General features: G+C 35.4%; 1 protein-coding gene across 1 annotated transcript; it reads left to right on the forward strand.

The window, feature by feature from the left end:
• Positions 1–866: 866 nt before the first annotated feature.
• On the forward strand, positions 867–14,033 carry LOC103720734 (chaperone protein dnaJ GFA2, mitochondrial-like). Its single transcript, XM_008810581.6, has 18 exons — positions 867–1,193; positions 1,281–1,341; positions 1,468–1,539; positions 1,681–1,772; positions 2,622–2,705; positions 2,816–2,854; positions 4,255–4,374; positions 8,810–8,860; positions 8,984–9,071; positions 9,151–9,215; positions 9,321–9,395; positions 10,047–10,119; positions 11,135–11,226; positions 11,311–11,382; positions 12,973–13,029; positions 13,138–13,186; positions 13,449–13,515; positions 13,726–14,033. The coding sequence occupies exons 1-18, from the start codon at positions 1,098–1,100 to the stop codon at positions 13,823–13,825; spliced, it is 1,353 nt and encodes a 450-aa protein (XP_008808803.3). The 5' UTR covers positions 867–1,097; the 3' UTR covers positions 13,826–14,033.
• Positions 14,034–19,638: the final 5,605 nt, after the last annotated feature.

The following is a 19,638-nucleotide window of genomic DNA, read 5'->3' on the forward strand; positions in this document are numbered from 1 at the left end:
AAAATATTAGATGGCAAAGCATGAGGCTCAGTGGTACCTCCATAAGGTAATAAATCATCTACATTGAAAACAGGACTATAAAATTAAATACAACATGATGTAGACTCACGCTGGAGTTATCATTCAAATCAAACACATCGCATTATCCATAGTAGAATAATCATTGCAATTAAATAAAATTAATTAAACCATTATTTATCATTCATAGATCAAATATCTAAAGAATTTTCAGCCCATTCCGAGATTTCCAATTGGTCTAACCGTGGACCCATTCCCACCCCATTCATCCACAGGTCAAGATCGGTCTATATTGGGATTGTGTTGTGTCTAGGTCAAAAAATCGAGTATGTGATAGCCATAGTTACTTGGATTCTTTGACTTATCAACCTTCTAGGAGCAAGGGTCTGCATGCAATAGCAATGGGTATGCAAGTGAACTTACGAAGGTAGCTATGATGGTAGTTATTTGCTCCCCGATTATATTTACTTTTTCTCAAAATCTTGACTATGAGAAGCGTCCCCCATCAGGGGAGGATTTTGAAATGGATTCGGACTCTTGTTACTGTTAAAAGGGGCGTGTTCCTTCTTTGGACGCAGCAGTCTTTTGTTCCTTTTGTTTTGTGTTGTTTGCTTGATGCTGATATAACTGGCTGTGTTCATGTTAGGATAGTGTAGGTAGCAGTTTCAAAAAAAAAAAGAAAAAAAGAAAAAAAAAGGGCATGTTGAGTTGCATTGCCTTTATTTTACCTACCAGACCTTCTTGGGTTGTCGATAATAACTGGCTCGTGTGGGCCGGCCCGGCCCAGGGTCCGAAACAGAAATCTCCAGAACTTTTCGTGCTCCCAAATTAAGCCCATCAAGCGAATTTCGGCTTTTCACCCCACAAAAAGAAAAAAAAAGAAAAATAAAAAAGAGAAAGTTCGGCCGCCTGCCTGCCTTATCTCCGTTTACCCCCTCTTCTCTCGAAATCGTCTTCCCTCCTTCTTCCCGCCACGGTTTTCTCCTCCCAAGAACCGGGCCCCCTTCTTCACGAACCCTGATAATGGTGGAGAAAGCCCTCGAAATCGACCTGTGATCGAGAGCTGCTCTGTGTCGACGATGCGGCCCGCCGCCGGCGCCAGGCTCTTCTTCTGGTGCGCCCGGAGGTCGCAGAGATCCACTTTCCCCCTCCTCGATGAGTCGCCAGTCCCTCCCGTGTGATCTCTCGCCTCTCTCCACTTTCCTCGTTTCGTTTCTCTCCGTTTCGAGAGCTTCTTACCCCTGTTTTCTTTTCCCCCGTAGTTGGAGGGTTCTTCTCGCCGGCTTGCAGCGGGGATTTGCAGCTCTTCTTCCCCCAAAACAGGTGCGATTCATCTATTATAGTAAATTGGGGAGAAAAAAAAGTTGCTTCCTTCCCTTTGTTCATCCATCATTGTAAATTAGTGATTCTGGATGCTTCGATTGAAAACGGATAATTATGAATCTGCAGCGAATTGGAGGAGGTTTGAGATTTCGAATGGACCGTTTCAGGGGCACTATATTCCAAGCAGATTATTTCATGGTAACCTTCAGTGCTTGCTTTAACTGTTTAGAAGCAAAGGATAATACCAAAAGGATTAACCTGTTCTTTCAACGGAGATAATATGTGGATAGATTGTTCTTATTTGTACTTCTATGCATATTTTTGTGTTGCGGCTTTTAGGAACAAGATCGACGTCTGCAAGAGACTACTATGAGGTACTAGGAGTGAGCAAGAATGCAAGTGCTTCAGAGATCAAGAAAGCATATTATGCGGTAGGTTTTAAATTCTAAGTACTATCAATAGCTTCCTTCCATCATTGCTACTAATGGGAACTATCCTCTTTTGCAAATAGTTATTTGGTGACGAAGGAGCTCAATTATACAGTAATATTTATGACCAACAAGACAAGGATTGATTGTGTTATGATGAAACTGTGCAATAAGATATGATTCTTTTGTTAGTTATCCCTTCCAGATAAAATTTTGAAACCCAACATGGACCAACTATATGCTAGGCTTGTGACATAACCCTTCCTGGGTAATTGAAGGCTGACAGTCATTCTTGTATCTTGATTGAGCCAAAAAGCTTAATAATTTGTGCCGATCAATTGTCAGAGCTTTTCTTATTGTCAACCTACAGGTTAATACTCGTGCTGCGATTTCATTAGTCAGTGTCTGGGTCATTGGAACTGAATCTTTAAATTCTTGATTTGCCTAACATGTCTCCATGTGGTCAAGGGCAAGCTAAAATGCTTTGCCGTACGTCATTTGGTTAAATTGATGGAGTTGTGGATTTGCTGCTTTGCAAGAATCTACGTTTTTACAAGTACTGTTATTCATGTGATGATAAGCTTCTCTTGTAGTTATAGATTTGATAAGTTTTCTGTTAAAAATGCTAAAAATGCTTTCAGTGATTGTTTTAAACTATTTTATTAGTCTCTTTGGTATGACCCTTTCTTTTCTTTTTTGTTTTATTTGTTGACTTTTTTAATTTTGTAATATAATTAGAGGAGTTAGGACAACTTTTCTTTTCTTTTTTTTTTTCCTTTTTTTTTGCTCAAATTGTGGAATTTTTTCCTCTTTACATCCTGCTTATCTTCAGTTTTGTTTGTTTTTCTATAGCTTGCAAAGAAGCTACATCCTGATACGAATAAAGATGATGCTGATGCAGAAAGGAAGTTCCAAGAAGTTCAGCGTGCTTATGAGGTAATTTGATCTAAGTTGAGGTTTTGGTTGGATGTTATATAGGTTAGACATTTAGCTGCCCATTTCTGAGAGTAAGACTAAAAGGGCTTTGATTTCATTATGCCTTGCAGGTCTTAAAGGATGAGGAAAAGCGCTCACTTTATGACCAGGTGCCGTAGCTGTAGTATTTTGTTTCCATTAATGATTTGGTAAACTTATTTTAGTATGGCTTAATACTTGTTGTGTGAAATTCTGATATTGTAAAAGATTTACATATCTTTGGGTGATTTTCCTTGGTTCAAACACAACCAAAATTTTGAGGAGTTAAGAGTAGACAGAGAGTAGTCTAGACAAGAAGAGGTTCATAATGTCAACAAACATGTGATGTAGATATACGAGGTATAATGTTGCCGAACATATTCCTTTAGTTTATTTGTTAGGTTAAACATGATTACAGTGTAAATTTGCTTTGAAGTTAAATGCACATGCTTGGTTTGTATAACAAAAAAAAAATGCAGGTTTGGCTTTATAATGGATGCTAATCACAAAGCCCTTTTTTTTAGTAAACTTGATGCAGCAAAATGAATCGGCTGTGGATCTTGATAGGAAGAGAAGGGATAGGTCAAGATTTAAGTAATGACACAAAGGGCAAAACTTAGGCAATCAAGGGGCTGTTTTGCAATAAATCCCTCTAGCAGATATTCCTCTGTGAATAACAGTGAAGAGTGATAAGTGATATTTTGTGGGATATGGGTTAGTGATACTTTTGTGAGATATCTTGGGGATTTTGGAACTTCTCTTTAGACAAACAAAACTACATTCTTGTTACAATAGCTTCTTTCTTAAACCTTCTGTCTTTTAGAGTTCTTTGACAGCTCAATAAGAAATATCCTTTTCAAAATAATCTTACTCTTGAAACATCTGTGCACATGTGCATGCATGCATGCATATGTTTCTATGTCGGTTCTATTCATTCTCCTAGCAGCATGACCTATGAAGAGGCTTAAAATTGTACAAGAAAATCTATCCCAGTGAAAGGCCTTCACCTTTTCCTTATATGCTCCTTTTGTTTTCTTAAACTCTCTTTTCTTTGACAGAGAAAGTAATGATTTTTTTTTTTTCTGCGTTTCATAATACGGTGCCTTACTTATTTGTCCATGTTCTTATTCTCTTTTTGGATTGTCTATCATTGAGGTCTTTTGAAAGCACAGTTAACCACCAATACAAGCACTTAAACAGTCTCTTATTACATTAACAGAGAAGGTTATTGATTATATCCTTTATGGCTTCTAAGCTTATTTGTATACTCCCAAGTAAATTTTTGCAGTACAATGAGTAGTCATGTTCATATTAGTGCCTGATTTGACACACATTCTGGTCAGTGTCTTTCTCTTCTTAGGTATGTAATTAAATATCAGGGGTACTCAGTTCACTATGTCAACCAATCTTTACCAGTGATGCCAGCTTATGCATATGTCCACTTTGCCTATATCCTGTATGAATCCCTAGTTAAAATTCACTGTATTGAGCAAGTGTAACTTATTGTATGTGTTTATGAGCATCCCAACAGGTTGGCCCTGATGCATTTGAACAAGCTGATTCAGGAGGCGATCCTCGTGGACCATTTGGAGGTTCCGGATTTGGCAGCCCATTTGAAGACTTATTTAGCGGTGCAGGGGGAATGAATGATGTACGTATACTTTGCAGAATAATATGTTACCTTTTTCTTACTATAAATAATATGTCTGTTTACATTCATATAGCAAATCACTTGTTACGTTGGTTACACATTTTTCTCATTGGTTATTGACATGCTGTTGCCTTCAAGATAAATAAAGAGGGGCGAGTTTTCTGAGGTCATCTTCATATTATACTCTGTTAGACAGCAGAAGTTTGTTTGTTGTCTGCAATTTTGTTCTTGAACCTCTTCTTTTGTTCATTTTTGTTTGCTGCTTTTCTCTTTTAAGGTTATACAGTTGATTAACACCTTGACAATTGGCAACTGGCAACTTCATTAGTTTTTCTGATTTATTTCTGTTGCAGATTGGGTGAGCCTATATATTAGCTAGTTGACATGGTTATCTGCAACCTTGAGGTTAGGTTGGCTTGCTATAATATAATTTAGCTATAGGTTTAAAATTTCTTTTTGTGCAGTTCTGGCCAAAGAGGATGCCTATTAGTGGCTAATGTTATGATATTATTATGAAGCAGGCACAACTTTGTTGTTTTCCCTATTTTAGTAGGATGCATCCAGAAGAATTTACATAATTTGACCTTATTGCTTTGGTGTCTTGACAAATCATGTTTTCTACTCTATAAGCATGGGTCATGTTGTCATAATCATATCCCAATCTCTTATGATTCAGCCTGTTCATGAATGTTATATTTCTTTGGTTATTGTGTGGAAGCATAAGTGATAGATGAGCATCTACCACCCATACAGTGGAGAGGGGAAGAGGATGTTTTGTAGTATGGGATATCATGAACTTATTAATTCCCAAGAAACTTTCACTTCTGGATTTGCCTTCAGAGTGTTACATGTATTTATTATTGGCTTACTGATATCCATAGTCTGCATATATTTGGTATCTTTAGGGACTGGGTTGCAGAAGACCATCATGATCTTTCATGCATGCACAACCACCCGATCATGCTTTGAGATGCATGATCATATGCAATCAGGCACGAACAGGTGTGATCACACATCTCAAAGAAGCTCTGAGGAATGATTGGGTGGTTTCACATGCATAAAAGACTGGGATGGTCTTTCGTGTGAATGGCATTACCCCATTCCATATCTCTATCATCATTAAACTCCCTTTATTTTAATTTGAGATGCATGCGAAGTTTATACTTTTGGCAGTTTTCATTTTATGCAAATGGGCAGAAGTTGGTAAATATAAGCTATTACAGCAAGCATCATTCTTCTTAAAACATCTAGGCCTGATCTGACAGGTAATGGTTGTTCGGATCAGGTACATTGCCTCTGATTTTGTGACCAATCCAACTCAGTAGCTTGGCGTTTTTTTTGCATGAGGGCTTAATCCACTAGTCAGTTCTAGCTTTTTCCATTTGTCCTTGGGAAACAACATTTGAAGATTTTGTTAGAGTTTTGTCTGGTCTGTTGGTTTTTTGGGGTTGGGGTGGTAAGCAATGTTGGTGTTTAGAAATCTGGGAAGGTACTTGTAAGTAGCGTACACTTTACACAGCAATGGGAACTCAGATGCAATCCACAATGAATCCCATGCACATTGGGTAGGGTACGAGTCTTAATATACCTGAACCTGACATGAAGACTTCATGGATCTTATTATATTTTTATTACCTGAGCCCATACCTGACCTGATACTTCATTGAGCCAGGTACGTAACAAAATTTAGATCCAACACCCCAATGTCTAGTTCTGGGTTTATGGAATCATGGAACAGATGAATCCGACTCAAAAGCAGCCCAAGTCATGATGGGGTGATGCAGCTGGACATGGAATCAGACAAGAAGAAGTAGACTAAATTGCAGAGATAATTTTTAGATCTGATTTTTTTATTCCTTCAAAAAACAAAATTAGTTATAAAAAAAGAATAATTGGAAGGTTATAGATAAATATAGGTTATGGAAAATAGGTAGAGAAGAGAAGATAGAATAGCTACAGTGCTCAAAGGAGAGGAAAATGCATTTAAATTATTCAATATTTATCATCAGAAACTGATTTTTATACCTTATATCCTCCTTTTATAGCTATAAGGGCACTCATAGACCTTTTCACTGCATCTAACTGGCAAATGAAGGGACAAATTCTTTCCTAAAAGTTGCACAATGCTCATGATTTTTGAAACTTCCTAATCCAACATAACCCTAGGGTAGGACTTTTAGATGATATTCCTCATCAAAATAGAACTAAAAGTTTCACTACAAAAGTAGCCATGAAATAAGTTCGAAAATTCCTAGAAAATTCTAACCATCTCCCAGAAGAGTTAACTATAAGATTTTGAGATTCATCAAAACAGAAAATTAGTTGAAAATAGAATCCAAAAAGACTAAAGGGTCTAAATCTAATGGCTTGAAGCTATATGTTCTGCAAATGTTTGAGAGATATATGGATTTGTGCATGTGGAATATGTAGGTTGTGTGTATCTGGTTGTTGCAGGGATTCCTTTTCTTTATTTTTTATCTTTTTTTTCACCTTGTGTGTGTGGATGTGGTCTGCTGGAGGGGTTTTTTCTGCAGTTGTATTGCGTACTTGGTAGAATATTTTTTGGAGTTGTCATGATATACTGAAAACTTTTCGTATTGGTGGGTATGCCCTAGTTCAAAAAGGTCACTACTTAAGCACTCCTCATGCCCCTAAAATTGACTTTTTTATTAAGTTGGACAATCTTTAATGATTTTGTATAGTAGTAAAGAAATATAAACAAAATGATTTAGTGATATGCCTGATAGAAGAATTTGATTACATTTCTACCAGACACTACAATACTTTTGATAGTTGGTAGTCTAGCCAAACCTCCATGACCGTCTCGGTATCGGATTCCGTACCGGTGCCACACTAGCACAGTGTCGGTACGGTACAGGATTGTTTTGACATACCGAGTATTGGTACACCACTCGTGCCAGGTATCGGTACCGAACTAGTACGTTATGGTACGCTCCGTACTGTCCGGTTCGGGCCAGTACAGCATACCTTGCCTCCATGTATATTTACATGTGTTAAATAGTATATGTAACTCTTATGAATAAATTAGCTTGCTAACTCCTTCTTTCCTTAGTTATTGATAATGGTAGTAATAATTATCGAGACTGCTATTCTGACCAATATTAAATTTAATAGCCTAACACTTACTTTGTGATATTCATGATGTAACACTATTAATGTTGGTAGTCATTCTTTTGCATATTCCTCCATATGTTACTGCTGATGCTATGTTGAACTAGTTGAAATGACATATTTGTAGAATATCTTTAGGAGTTGTTATCACGTAGTAGAAATTTTCCGTATTGGTAGGAATTTATTAGTTGAAACAACTTTATTCTTTAGGTTCTAAAGTCACTACTTAGACTCTGCTCATTCTTTAAACTCGCTTCTGTATCCTATTAATTTAACTATTCTTAAATAACTCTCTATAGTAGTAAAATAAAAATATAAAGAAAAAGGATCTAATGATATCCATGATAGAAAATTTTAATTATGTTTATACAGGAATACACAATGCTTTTGACTATTGAAAATATAACCAAACCTCCATGTATTTACTTAACTAGTACAGATAATTCCATTATGTTAGCTTTGACAAAGATATGTTTACTACGTTACCTAGCACTACTCCTCGTTTCTTTAGATAATCAGGAATAAATAATAATAGTAATAATTATTTAGACTGTTATTGTAGCCAATATTAATGCTAATACTATGATAGTATTACCACTGTAGTGCCATTAATGTTGGTAGTCATTCCTCTACATATTACTGACTGTAGTAACTCTTCTGCTGACACAAAGGTTGACTTATGTTGGTATATGGTACAAGTTTCTATATTTTTAATGGTATTGATAGAAAACTTTAGATACTTCCAGTTTGATGGATAAACATTAAGTGTGGGGAAGAGAAAGTGAAAGCCTCAGAGCATGGTAGGAAGCCAGTATATTATTTGAACAAAACACTTGTTAAATGAATCGAATTTAATGCTCTTTTTTTTGTGCTTAAGTAGTGTTTGTTTGACTTGAAATAGAATTCTGAGATGCTTATGTATGCCTACAGAAAAAAGCATGCATGTAGTTGTACTGTTTTAAACTTCATGTTAATTCGTCTCTATAAGTTTGACCAATGCATATGTATAATATTAAGGCCTAATCGACTTGAGACTGAAATGTGAACCTGGAACCTGACTCAGTATTACTTTCAAGCTTATAGCTCAATCCTAAAGTCATTCTGCAGTAATACTGTGGCAGGTTCATGAAGTTTGTTTGGGGATATGGTTTTGATTCTTCGAGCATAGGTGGCTAACAGATTATTGATTTTTGGCCCCCACATTTTAAATTTTCCTGGTAGAACATCTTTGACATGGAATTGCCTTCATTTGTTTATTTGCAATGGCTTAATGATCTGATTCTGATGCTTATTTGTGAACCAGTTCTTCAAGAACATCTTCAGAGATAGAGACTTTGGAGGACAAGATGTCAAGGTTTGTTCTTTTTTTTTAAAAAAAAAATTCTATACTGTTGTATTTCCATGTCTGATATGTTAATGTGGTTTGCTGTTTGTCCCAATTGTCTCACCATCATCTTCCTATAATTTCCCTCTGTAGGTTTCTCTTGAAATTTCATTCATGGAAGCAGTCCAAGGGTGCACCAAAACAGTGACATTCCAAACTTCTGTACCCTGTGAAGCTTGTGGTATGATACATGCTCTTCTGGAAAAAAGTCTTCAAGAATTTATGATATCAATTAACACTACTCGATTATCTTTTTGCAGATGGGACTGGTGTTCCTCCTGGAACAAGACCTGAAACATGTAGGCCTTGCAGAGGCTCAGGAATGGTGAGAGTCCAATAGGAATGTTTTCTGTTTCTCATTTTTGTTATATTTCTTATTCTAGTGATAATCTTATGCAGTTAAAATTGATGTCATATCTTGTGTTGGCAGATATTCATGCAAAATGGCCCCTTCAGGCTGCAGACAACCTGTTCCCAATGTGAGGGATCTGGGAAAACTGTGAAGGTACGATCTTTTATCATGCATATTCTGCACTATCAAGAATAAAGCTGTAATGGCGACCATTCAAACTTTTTGTTTATTTTTGACATAGATATAGCAAAATCTTGTATGTATCTATCTTCTGTCCTTCTACATTAGCGAATCGCTGCTTAATGAGTGGAGAATATCTATGATATTGGAATGCTCATTATTTTGATATCTTCGAGAAAGGCTCCTGAAGGCCAAAAGTTAGGAATGGAGAAAATTTTGATATGGTTTGTGGAAACACTAAAATAGGATATGAAAACAGGGAGAGGTCAATAAGTGATAGAGTAGAGGAACTATTAGCATGAGGTTGAGTAAAAGATGATCCTTTGTAAAATTGAAATGGCAAGAGGAAAGCTAACAATCTAATGACAATTAAGTCTAGAGGAGGAACTATAGGAGAAAATATATTACCCACCAATTATTAACTATTCTAGCATTAGTGGGGGCTAGCGGTAGACAGGTTAGAAATTCATTGGCAATGATGATTAAGGAAATTAATGCCATCTATCTTTAATTTTTCGACTCACAGATCAATGAACTTCTTTTGCATTAAATTTTGTTTTCTTATCTTCATGTCTAATTTTCTCTTTACTGATTGAATCCCTAACTTCTACATTTTGCAAGTAGAGCCTCTGCAAGTCATGCAAGGGACGGAGAGTTGCGAAAGGAATAAAATCAGTCAAGCTGGATGTGATGCCTGGTATGTTTGAATGTTGTAAGTATAATGGACATTTAGTTTGAAAATATCAGCTTATGTGTAAATTTCTTCACACTTGATTATACATGACCAACTCATGAATGGTAACGGTTGTTTGAATGTCTTTATAATAAAATTGGTTCAACATTTCCAAATGACATTTCTAGCAAGACTGATTTGATGGCTGTACCTAAGATCAAATTGTCTTCTGCGAGGAGTTTAATCTTAGCTCTTATCAAATTTAAAAATATGTTAACTGAGCTGCTATTTTTAAGATTCTGCATATTATAACTGAGGTGCTATTTTAGCTCTTTCTAAAATTTAAGATTCTGCATATGCTATTCTTAACTGATCTGAAATCTCAACTTCTTCAAAATTTATATCAGACAGAAGGAAATTATACTATTACTTTTTTAAGGCCCTATTTGATCATCTAGATGAATAGAGGAACATATACGCTTTAGTATGTTGACTTATGGACATGTCAGACTTTGGCTTCACATATGTGTCTATGAATGACTGACTGTTCCAAGGTAATCTTTGCATCAATGAACTAGCTGCAAAGGAGTTGAGATGAAGTTTGTTGCATCTGAACAGTTGAAGTCCTGGTTTATCTCAAAACTATTAGAAGCTCTTTTTCACATGATAGAGCAATATCTGTAATATTGTTTTACTTCTTGATTTTTTAAATAAGTGTTGGGGGTGGGAGGTTGGGTTTTTCTAGAATGTTTTTCTGGTTGTTCTTACTCAGATTACAGGTATTGTATATTTGCAGAAGTGGTATAAAGAATTTAATGTTTCTAATAATGAGCATGGCCTGTTATATCAAAATATTGTCATGGACCTGCCACCATATCATATTCTGTCTGCAGACTAAAATGACAGTTAATTTCTACACTTGATAATCACTGGATAATTTTTATTTGTTAATATTTTATCCCTTGCAAATGTACTTTATTATTATTATGTCTAATACTACTTATCGGGTACTCTGCAATTTATATCATATTACATACAGGACTGGATGACAATGAAACTATAAGAATTTATAGAAGTGGTGGGGCAGATCCTGAGGGCAGTCAGCCTGGTGATCTTTATGTTACTATCAAGGTTAGTGCCTTCAAATCATTGTGTTATATGTATGAATGATAAACTAAACAGTAATGTACTAATACCTGCAATTCATTTTCTAAGGTTCGAGAGGACCCTGTTTTCCGAAGAGAAAAAGCTGATATCCACGTAGATGCTGTGCTAAATGTCACTCAGGTAATTAATGCTATTTCCATAGTGCTGGCCAACAAATCTAGAGCATGCTTCTGATGTTTGAACCCAAATCCCTTTAATTAAGATATAGAAAGAAATGGAGCATTATCTTGTCTTATTTCTGTTCTGAGTTGCTTGATGTTCTCCTCAGAGAAACTGTGAGCCCACCGAATTTTTGGACTTGGAATAAATTGGTTTAATTAAATTTAGGATAAAAATGTTAACAATCATATTCATATAATATTCATATTTGTTCTATTACTGCTACTGCTAGCAAGTCTGAATCCTGCTAATGTAGGCCTATTCATTGAATGAGTTTTTTCTGCCTAGCTTGTATATAGTCGATTAAGCTTTATATAATTCTAGAGTTTAGCACATGTGATGCATGTGCCACAAAGCTGGTTCTTTTGCTTTTGCTATTTTTGGCGAGATGTACCCATAGGAAATGGAAGGAAACACAAGTATCTAGTTTGTTTGTTTGTTTATTTATTTAGTTTTTGTTTTTCTGGGGAGTGCCGAAGATGCGTTACGTGGTTTCAAACTGTCTAAAGAAGAAATTTTGAAACGCGAGAGATAGGAATAGGTTCTAGCAATTTTTTTTTAAGAGCACTGCAATGTGGAGTGTTTTGAAAGTGTTAGAATTGATCAATTTGGTTTTTGGTGTTTTACTTTTTGTTTCTTTAATTTGGTGGTGGGCTAGAGGCATGCAAGGAAAAGATACATATGGTGAGATGCAGTTGGTCTCCTCATTTCCCTTTTTTTTTTGGAATGCTGAAGCCATGAGGCTTCAGGCCATGGTGATGGAGGCCAGCCATGTGAATCTGGTGTCCAGGCTTTCCCATTACATGTACCATGCGATGCGATGTGCTTGCACATGCAGATGGCAGAGGAGTTGTTTTTTCTTTTCTATTCTTGTGTGCCAGGGAGGGGGGCATGTTGGCAACATGCTCGTATGATGTGGTGGGGCCCAGGCAGGAGGGGGTGGGGGGTTGAGGGGATTTGGATGGTATATACACTATATTCGAAAAAAATGATGGTGCATGATTTCAAGTTCTAAGGTTGGTCTCAGAGCCTTTCTCGTTATATATTCCATATATTTTTATCCTCATTAATGGTTTCTTTTTTTTCCATGTTTATATCTCATTTGTTGCTTAACAAGGATCTAAATTGTTGGCTGAAAAAAATTCACATAGTTAAGAAATATTTCAAGTGTTGGAATGAGATCTAAACACTGCTCTTCATAGAAACAATGGAGTATCTTCAAGTCATGCGTAGGTCTATTGATTGAATGTCTTATTACTTTGAAGGGGGCTGTTATCTGGCAGTTTGTATTGTGGATAATATTAATCAAGTTGGTGATGAGAATAACACAATTAGCATATGGCCAAGCTTGAGTGGGCCTGGCTAGCTCTAGCTCAATCAGTTACCCTGACTGCCGAGAATTCAAATAGAGACCACCCTATTGCATACCCATGGTGTCTTGCCAATGTGACATTCAGATCTTGCCTAATGTTCTATAATGTTAATTCAACCTTACCGGAAGGTATTGCTGGTTTCTTTTGAATCCAGATTAATTGCCTATTAAATTTGCAGGCGATATTAGGTGGAACCATTCAAGTTCCAACTCTCACAGGGGATGTTGTTCTTAAGGTATGTATGAATCATCTCTCATATATATTTCAGAGTTTTATTATATACGTCAAGTTGGATTTTGTTAAAAATCCATGGTGCATGCTGAAAATGTGTTATTATTTGCAGGTTTGGCCTGGTACGCAACCTGGTCAGAAGGTCGTTTTGAAGGGGAAAGGTAACCATGTCACAAATGGATTAAAAATCTCTTTTTCCCGTGGAATGATATTTTAGAATATCTTATATGAATATGGCACTGCAAATTGTCATTTACATTTTATGCAGTGCTATTGGTTTATTTGAATGCATCTTATTCTGCGGAATTTACAAAATATTTGCGAATCGATCACCATTGTTTAATTCAAGAGAAGTTGAGTGATGCATCCTTTTATTGTCAGCCATTTGACTGAAACCTAGTAAATATCCTTGGTCTTATGCAGGAATAAAGACAAGGAACTCTTCCTCTTATGGGGATCAATATGTTCATTTTAATGTCAGCATCCCTGTGTAAGTTCCTATCTTTCTTTTTTTTTTTGGGCTACAATGGATGACTTATACATTTTTAGTATGAATACATCAAAAAAAGTCAAAAGATGACAAGTTTCTATCTTTCAGGCATGGTTAAATAGTATCTTTGCAGCTCTTTGTTTGGTGCAGTGTGTGTGTGTTTTCTTCTAAATTGTGTCTTTTACTGGTCTTTTTTTTTTTTCTGTACAGGAATTTGACACAGAGACAGCGTACACTAATTGAAGAGTATGCGAAAGAGGAGCGAGGAGAATATGACAAGGGTGCTGCAGCTGCAGGAGCATCAGGATAATTATGCCACTTTTTGGTTAATACGTTTGAAGCAGACCACTTGAATTAGAAATTTTTATTGGAGAAATCAGGCCTTTTCTAGCATAAGTTTTGTATCTGATGTTTCCTGTTTAACCCCCAATAACATTATATAATATTTACAGCTGTTTATCTCATCCAAAGGAGAAAAAAAAAAGTTTATATGGCTAATTACAAGAAGCATTTCTGCATGGATCTGGGATCTGTACATATTAAAACCCTGACATTTTTTTTGCAGTCTTTTTTTTTTTTTTGTTTCTTTGATTGGCTCTATTGGTATGCGTTTGATTTCGCCTTCATCGAAATCAGTGAAGGCGAATTTTTGCAGAGGTATGGAGCTACTGTCACTATCAATTTGTTGGTTGGTTGGCCATCTATTAATGTATATAATATATAGATGTATAACAGCTTTGAAACTTTTTTGATTCAAAGCAACATTGAATTTTTCAAAAATATGTATATTCCTTTTGATTAACAATTCATGAAATTATACAGCATCTTCCTTACGTATTGATGTATGGATTATAATTCCTTGTATAAAAAAAATATCAAAAATATAAAGGCAGTATATGCATATATAAAAAAATGATAAGCAACTAAGTATGGTTATGATAACATGTTCATCTATTAGGATACAATAGGATAGAAATCAATGCTCAACAGCTAATTGTACATGTTGGGATTTATTGAATCCCAAAACTTTGCAAGTCTGATTTTTATTTTCTAATTGTGTGATGGCAAACTGTATTCCATATCTCTTGTTATTCTGGTTAAAAAAATATACATAATATGATATACATACACAAACTATGAAATTAGCCAAAAGAATAATGACATTTGATAATTCATAATATATTAATATGCAGTAAAAAATTACCTGAAGACAAGTCGACAAAAATTTTTCGATAAACAATATTTTTTGTATAATTATGAAAATTTGCACATTCATTTTTTATCAAAATTTTTAGCGTAACTCGTGAAAGTACAATATAAAGTTGACAATGAGCAAACACTGGTTTTCAATGTTTGTCTCTGACTTTTGTTAATTGTCATGGCATAGCAAAGTCTCACTAAAATTGTCTTCTCTTGAAAATAAATGGCAATTTTGTTTCTATTATTTGCATAATAATATACGGAATGTAAACCTTGGTGTCAATATGATTACAAGTGATGATTTTTCCTTTAATTACTTTTGTAGTTAGTTGTGTCGTTATTAATCTAATACCATTACAAAAGCCGACACTTCGATTAATATTTCATAGTTTTTTAACCTCAAATTGTGATGTGGAGCACCACTGAATTTTAAAGAGTTCAGAAGTTCAACAGAATAAAGAATATTTTCAGCAACAACATCTATTGACATTCTGCAGATCGTATTGGAACTCAAAATATTTTTTCTTCACCTGGTACCAAAGAAAGTAGATACATGTTTATCTCATCAACAAAATTTTTAGGTGTCATGATAGATCTCTTCTCGAAATACATATAATTGTCATAGTTTTCTTCAAAATTTGGATAAGCTATGGAAGCAATATGTTGAATATAATCTGTCACTTTTTATAAATAGGATATCCGGAATCTTTATCCAAGTGGGTTCTTCTTCATCTTCTTCTAGTTTAATAGTACGAGCTTTTCCATCACCAACATCTAGAATCCATCTACCAAAATTAGCTATTGATATCTTGGATTCCTCATCGAAGTCATTATTAACAATCACATATTTTTTTAAGAAAACAAAAAAACTTGTAGTAATTCCATAAACATGATAAACTTATCGATGCATCAACTGTTTCTGCTCTACTTCCTCTAACAACAATAAGAAGAACTTGTCTAAAATCTCCTCCGAGAAGCACAGCTTTTCTAGCAAGCGGTTTTTCTCTGGTACTTGAATCTCCTTTTTCCAAAATATCTTTTAAAGATCTATCAAATGCTTTAAAACAATTTCTATGATTCATAGGAGCTTCATCCCAAACAACTAAACTCGCAGAGTCAATAGTTTTGCAAGCTGAATACCCTTTTTTTATTTCACATGTAGAACGTTCATCAACCTAAATTGGTATCTTGAACCTTGAATGGACTATTCGTCCACCAGGTAACAAAAGTGATGCTATGCCAGGAAAAGCAATGGTCAAAACATTTTTTCCTTCAAATCAAATTTTCAAAACTATTGTTTGCCAAAGATAGGATTTTCCTGTTCCTCCATGACCATATACAAAAAATAATCCACCTTTGTCTTCATATGCAACATTCAAAATAGCATCATAAATATATTTTTGTTCTTCAATCAACCTGCTAAATAATACCGAGTGTTCTTGTTGTAGTTCATATACATCATAATCTAACTTCTTTCTCGATAGTCTATCATTTACTTCCTCTGCTATAATTCTATTGGGCATTGGAAGATTATAATCCGAAATAGAATAACAATTTTTGTAAACAATTTCTCTAGTTCAGACAAAACATAATTCTTCAACTATGATTTTGAGATTTATAAATTAGGTAGTTCTAACATGCTTTTTAATCTACATATGATATCGTCCACAAGAATTTTTCACTGCATTTTGAATAATTTACAAGGATCAGCTATTTCATAGTAGACAACCAAGATTACAAAAAGTTGTCTCAATTAAGATGTTGTTGTCTAATAGGAAGCTTCATCCAATGCTTCATGCCATTCTTTATCATCACATAATAAACCAAGTGCATTACTTGCAGATTGGATCATAGGATGGATAATACTATTTACAGTCCTGATTTCATCATAATTTCTAGGTCCTTGAATTACATTTAGAAGCATTCTTAAATAACATAATTTGTCGGGACTAGGATGAACATAAACAATTCTGCCAATTAGTCCTTTTTGTTTTCTTCTCGTCCAAATTTTGTCTTTAGAGTTGCACACCCATTTTGTAGGAAACTCTGCATAGGTCAGGTTTCGAGCATCTTTAAAAGTTTCATTAGTTTGCATCCATTCCATAAACATTGTTTTGTCTACATCTTTTCACGTAACAATGGATGACAAATTTTGACTTCCATGATAGGTAATTTTGTTCATACATGGGAGATGCACAACCAATTGCTTAACAGTTGGTTCTCTAAAATAAATAGTAAACTGAAATAATCTCCATACGGTTTTATATGCTGACAAATATCTATAGTCTAAATAGATTTTAACTTCATCAACTTGTTCATATCGCCACTCACCAGTGTCATTGTTAATTAAGACATTTTATGTTATAAAAACTCTTATTCTATTTGCACCTTTATTGACATACTTCAATAAATATTTAATCATCCTTGATTTATTACACCATTCAACATTTATGTGCACCTGATAACGTATGATTAGATCCAAATTATGTGGAACAACAAATCTGTTATCAAGTTCAATCCCATTTTTCATAGCGTATCTTTCATCGTTCCTTCTCCTGTAAATAGCAAAAATATTTTCATCAACCGTTGTCTCATTTTGAAATTTTCTCAGAATATGTTTTGAACATTGTCCTTTGATCATACATGGAGATTTAGGATTGTCTAATCCACATGGACCATGCTTCATAAACTTAACAACATTTTCATATTTAGTTGGATCAATAATTTTGTTAGGTACTTCTGCAGAAATTATAGAATCTATATCTATTGCTCTTGAAAAATGATATTTTGGATCTAACCAAAGCAAGATATGAACATTTGGTAAACCATGTTTCTAAAAATTCTATTGTGTACAAAGCTGCAAATAATATTAAAAATATCATATTAGAATATCAACTACAATCATATTCATAAATATATATAGGAAAATTGATCGTAAAGAAAGAACTTCATACCCCCAGTCGTTTTTCTAAAATGTTGTTTTCTAATAATATCCGGCATCAACTCTTTGAGTTTCATTTTAGAAACCCTACTAACAATATCTGGTCTATCTTTAGGTCTTGGACCAGGAATTAGATTCAAAGCAGTACGAATTTTTGGCCATTGTGCATTGTAAGTAAATATGATAAATAGATCTGGATGGCCATGCCATTTGCAAATAGCTATTGCATCATGATAATTTTGAATCATATATCTTAGATTGCCAACTGAACTTGATGGTAATATAATCCTTTTTTCAATTGCAGCCCCATTAACATCACCTCTAATTACTGCATCTTTGATGCCTTGATAAATTTCCAATCGAAGATTTGTTTGATTTCTTTTGACATAGTCCAGTCTTTCTTCCTCAATACACAGAAAAGCATCGACTATATATTGTTGAAATAACTTTCCCCCTTGTTTAATGTTTTTTCTTCATTGATTCTCTGTTGTAATCTATAAGCATACAATTCTCTCATGGTAACCTACTGCCTCATAATTGAATACCTACGCGAACATTCTTTGTATTTGATATCAATTCTTAAAACCATCCTCACCAAATAGAAATAAGATTAGGTAGTGTATAGCCATGAAGCTAGGATGTAAGTCACTAATGCATTTCAATCCTTCTGTTTTATGTTCCACTATAATATCACACTAATAGTCTGCCTGTCTTCAGAACATGAAGGAGCGCTATACTACACACTATCTTCCTAACAACTTCCAAATAATCTTAAATGCACGGACAAAAATTCTGGTTGACTAAAACGATCTCTGACCATTCTAAAAGCTTTAACAATTTCATTTCCATGATCAAACATCAGCATCAGTCCTTCTACAATTTCTCGATCTATATCCGAAAAAACATCATTCGAAATCAATACCTTTATTCTATTTGTTGCCCAGATAGACAACCCAAGAGGGGGGGGTGAATTGGGTTTTAAAATAATTTTGCAATTAAAACGTTTGTGGATGACTAATTAATACTTTTGCAAGATGATTAATTAGTTGCTATGTGCTGTGAGTGAAATGAGAGTGAGAGAGAGAGACACAAGCAATCACAAACACAATGTTTATAGTGGTTCGGAGCTAACCCTTGCTCCTACGTCCACTCCCCAAGTCTCACTTGGGAATTCACTATAACCCCTTGGATTACAGCCGGTTGTTTTACAAGTTCACAACCCAACTTGTTGTTTTACGAGCTCACAATGAACTCAGTCGGTTTTCCCAGGCTCACCGACTAGAACCACCCCGATTGTTTTTCCGGGATCACAATCGAACCCTTACACGTTGGTTTTACCCTCGGCTCATCAACCAACCTCTACACTCTTGATTCAATCCCCTGATTGAATCAAGCAAAGACAAGATGGAAAGAACAAGGACAAACAGAAAAACAGAGCTTCTAAAAAATAGATATACAGCAATATAAACTAGAGAGAAGTTAAGAGCCCTCAAACACGTTTGAGTTGGAGTAGAGTAGGGCTTCTTGAACTGTGAGTCTCCTCTTGAATGTCTGGTCGACTTGAAGGCAGGAGGAGACTTCTTTAAATGCTGGGAAGAGGTAGCTGGATGGAGTTAATGGCGCTCTTCCTTCTTTTCTGTTGAAAACCAGTTGGCAGAGATAGGATGCTTGATTTCTTTGAGTGGAATGGTGCTTCTCTGCCTTGCTACAGTCCTCTGTGGCTATTTAAGCCATCTCCCACGAAAACTAGCCGTTAGACACCTTTTTCTGCCCGTTCTGCACACTCTGCACATCCTGACAATATGTCCGTTAGGGTCGGAGTCGACTCGCGCGATCTGGAGTCGACTCGGCTGTAGCGGGAGTCGACTCATGCTTTTCTGGAGTCGGCTCGGCAACTGTTCCGGATTTGAATTAAAGTGACCTCCGCGACTGGGAGTCGACTCGACTTAACCCGGAGTCGACTCGCCAACTTCTGGAGCTGT

This window comes from Phoenix dactylifera, chromosome 16, assembly GCF_051530095.1.
Source record: "Phoenix dactylifera cultivar Ajwa chromosome 16, Ajwa_hap1_PhDact_Kaust_v1.1, whole genome shotgun sequence".
Taxonomy (NCBI): domain Eukaryota; kingdom Viridiplantae; phylum Streptophyta; class Magnoliopsida; order Arecales; family Arecaceae; genus Phoenix; species Phoenix dactylifera.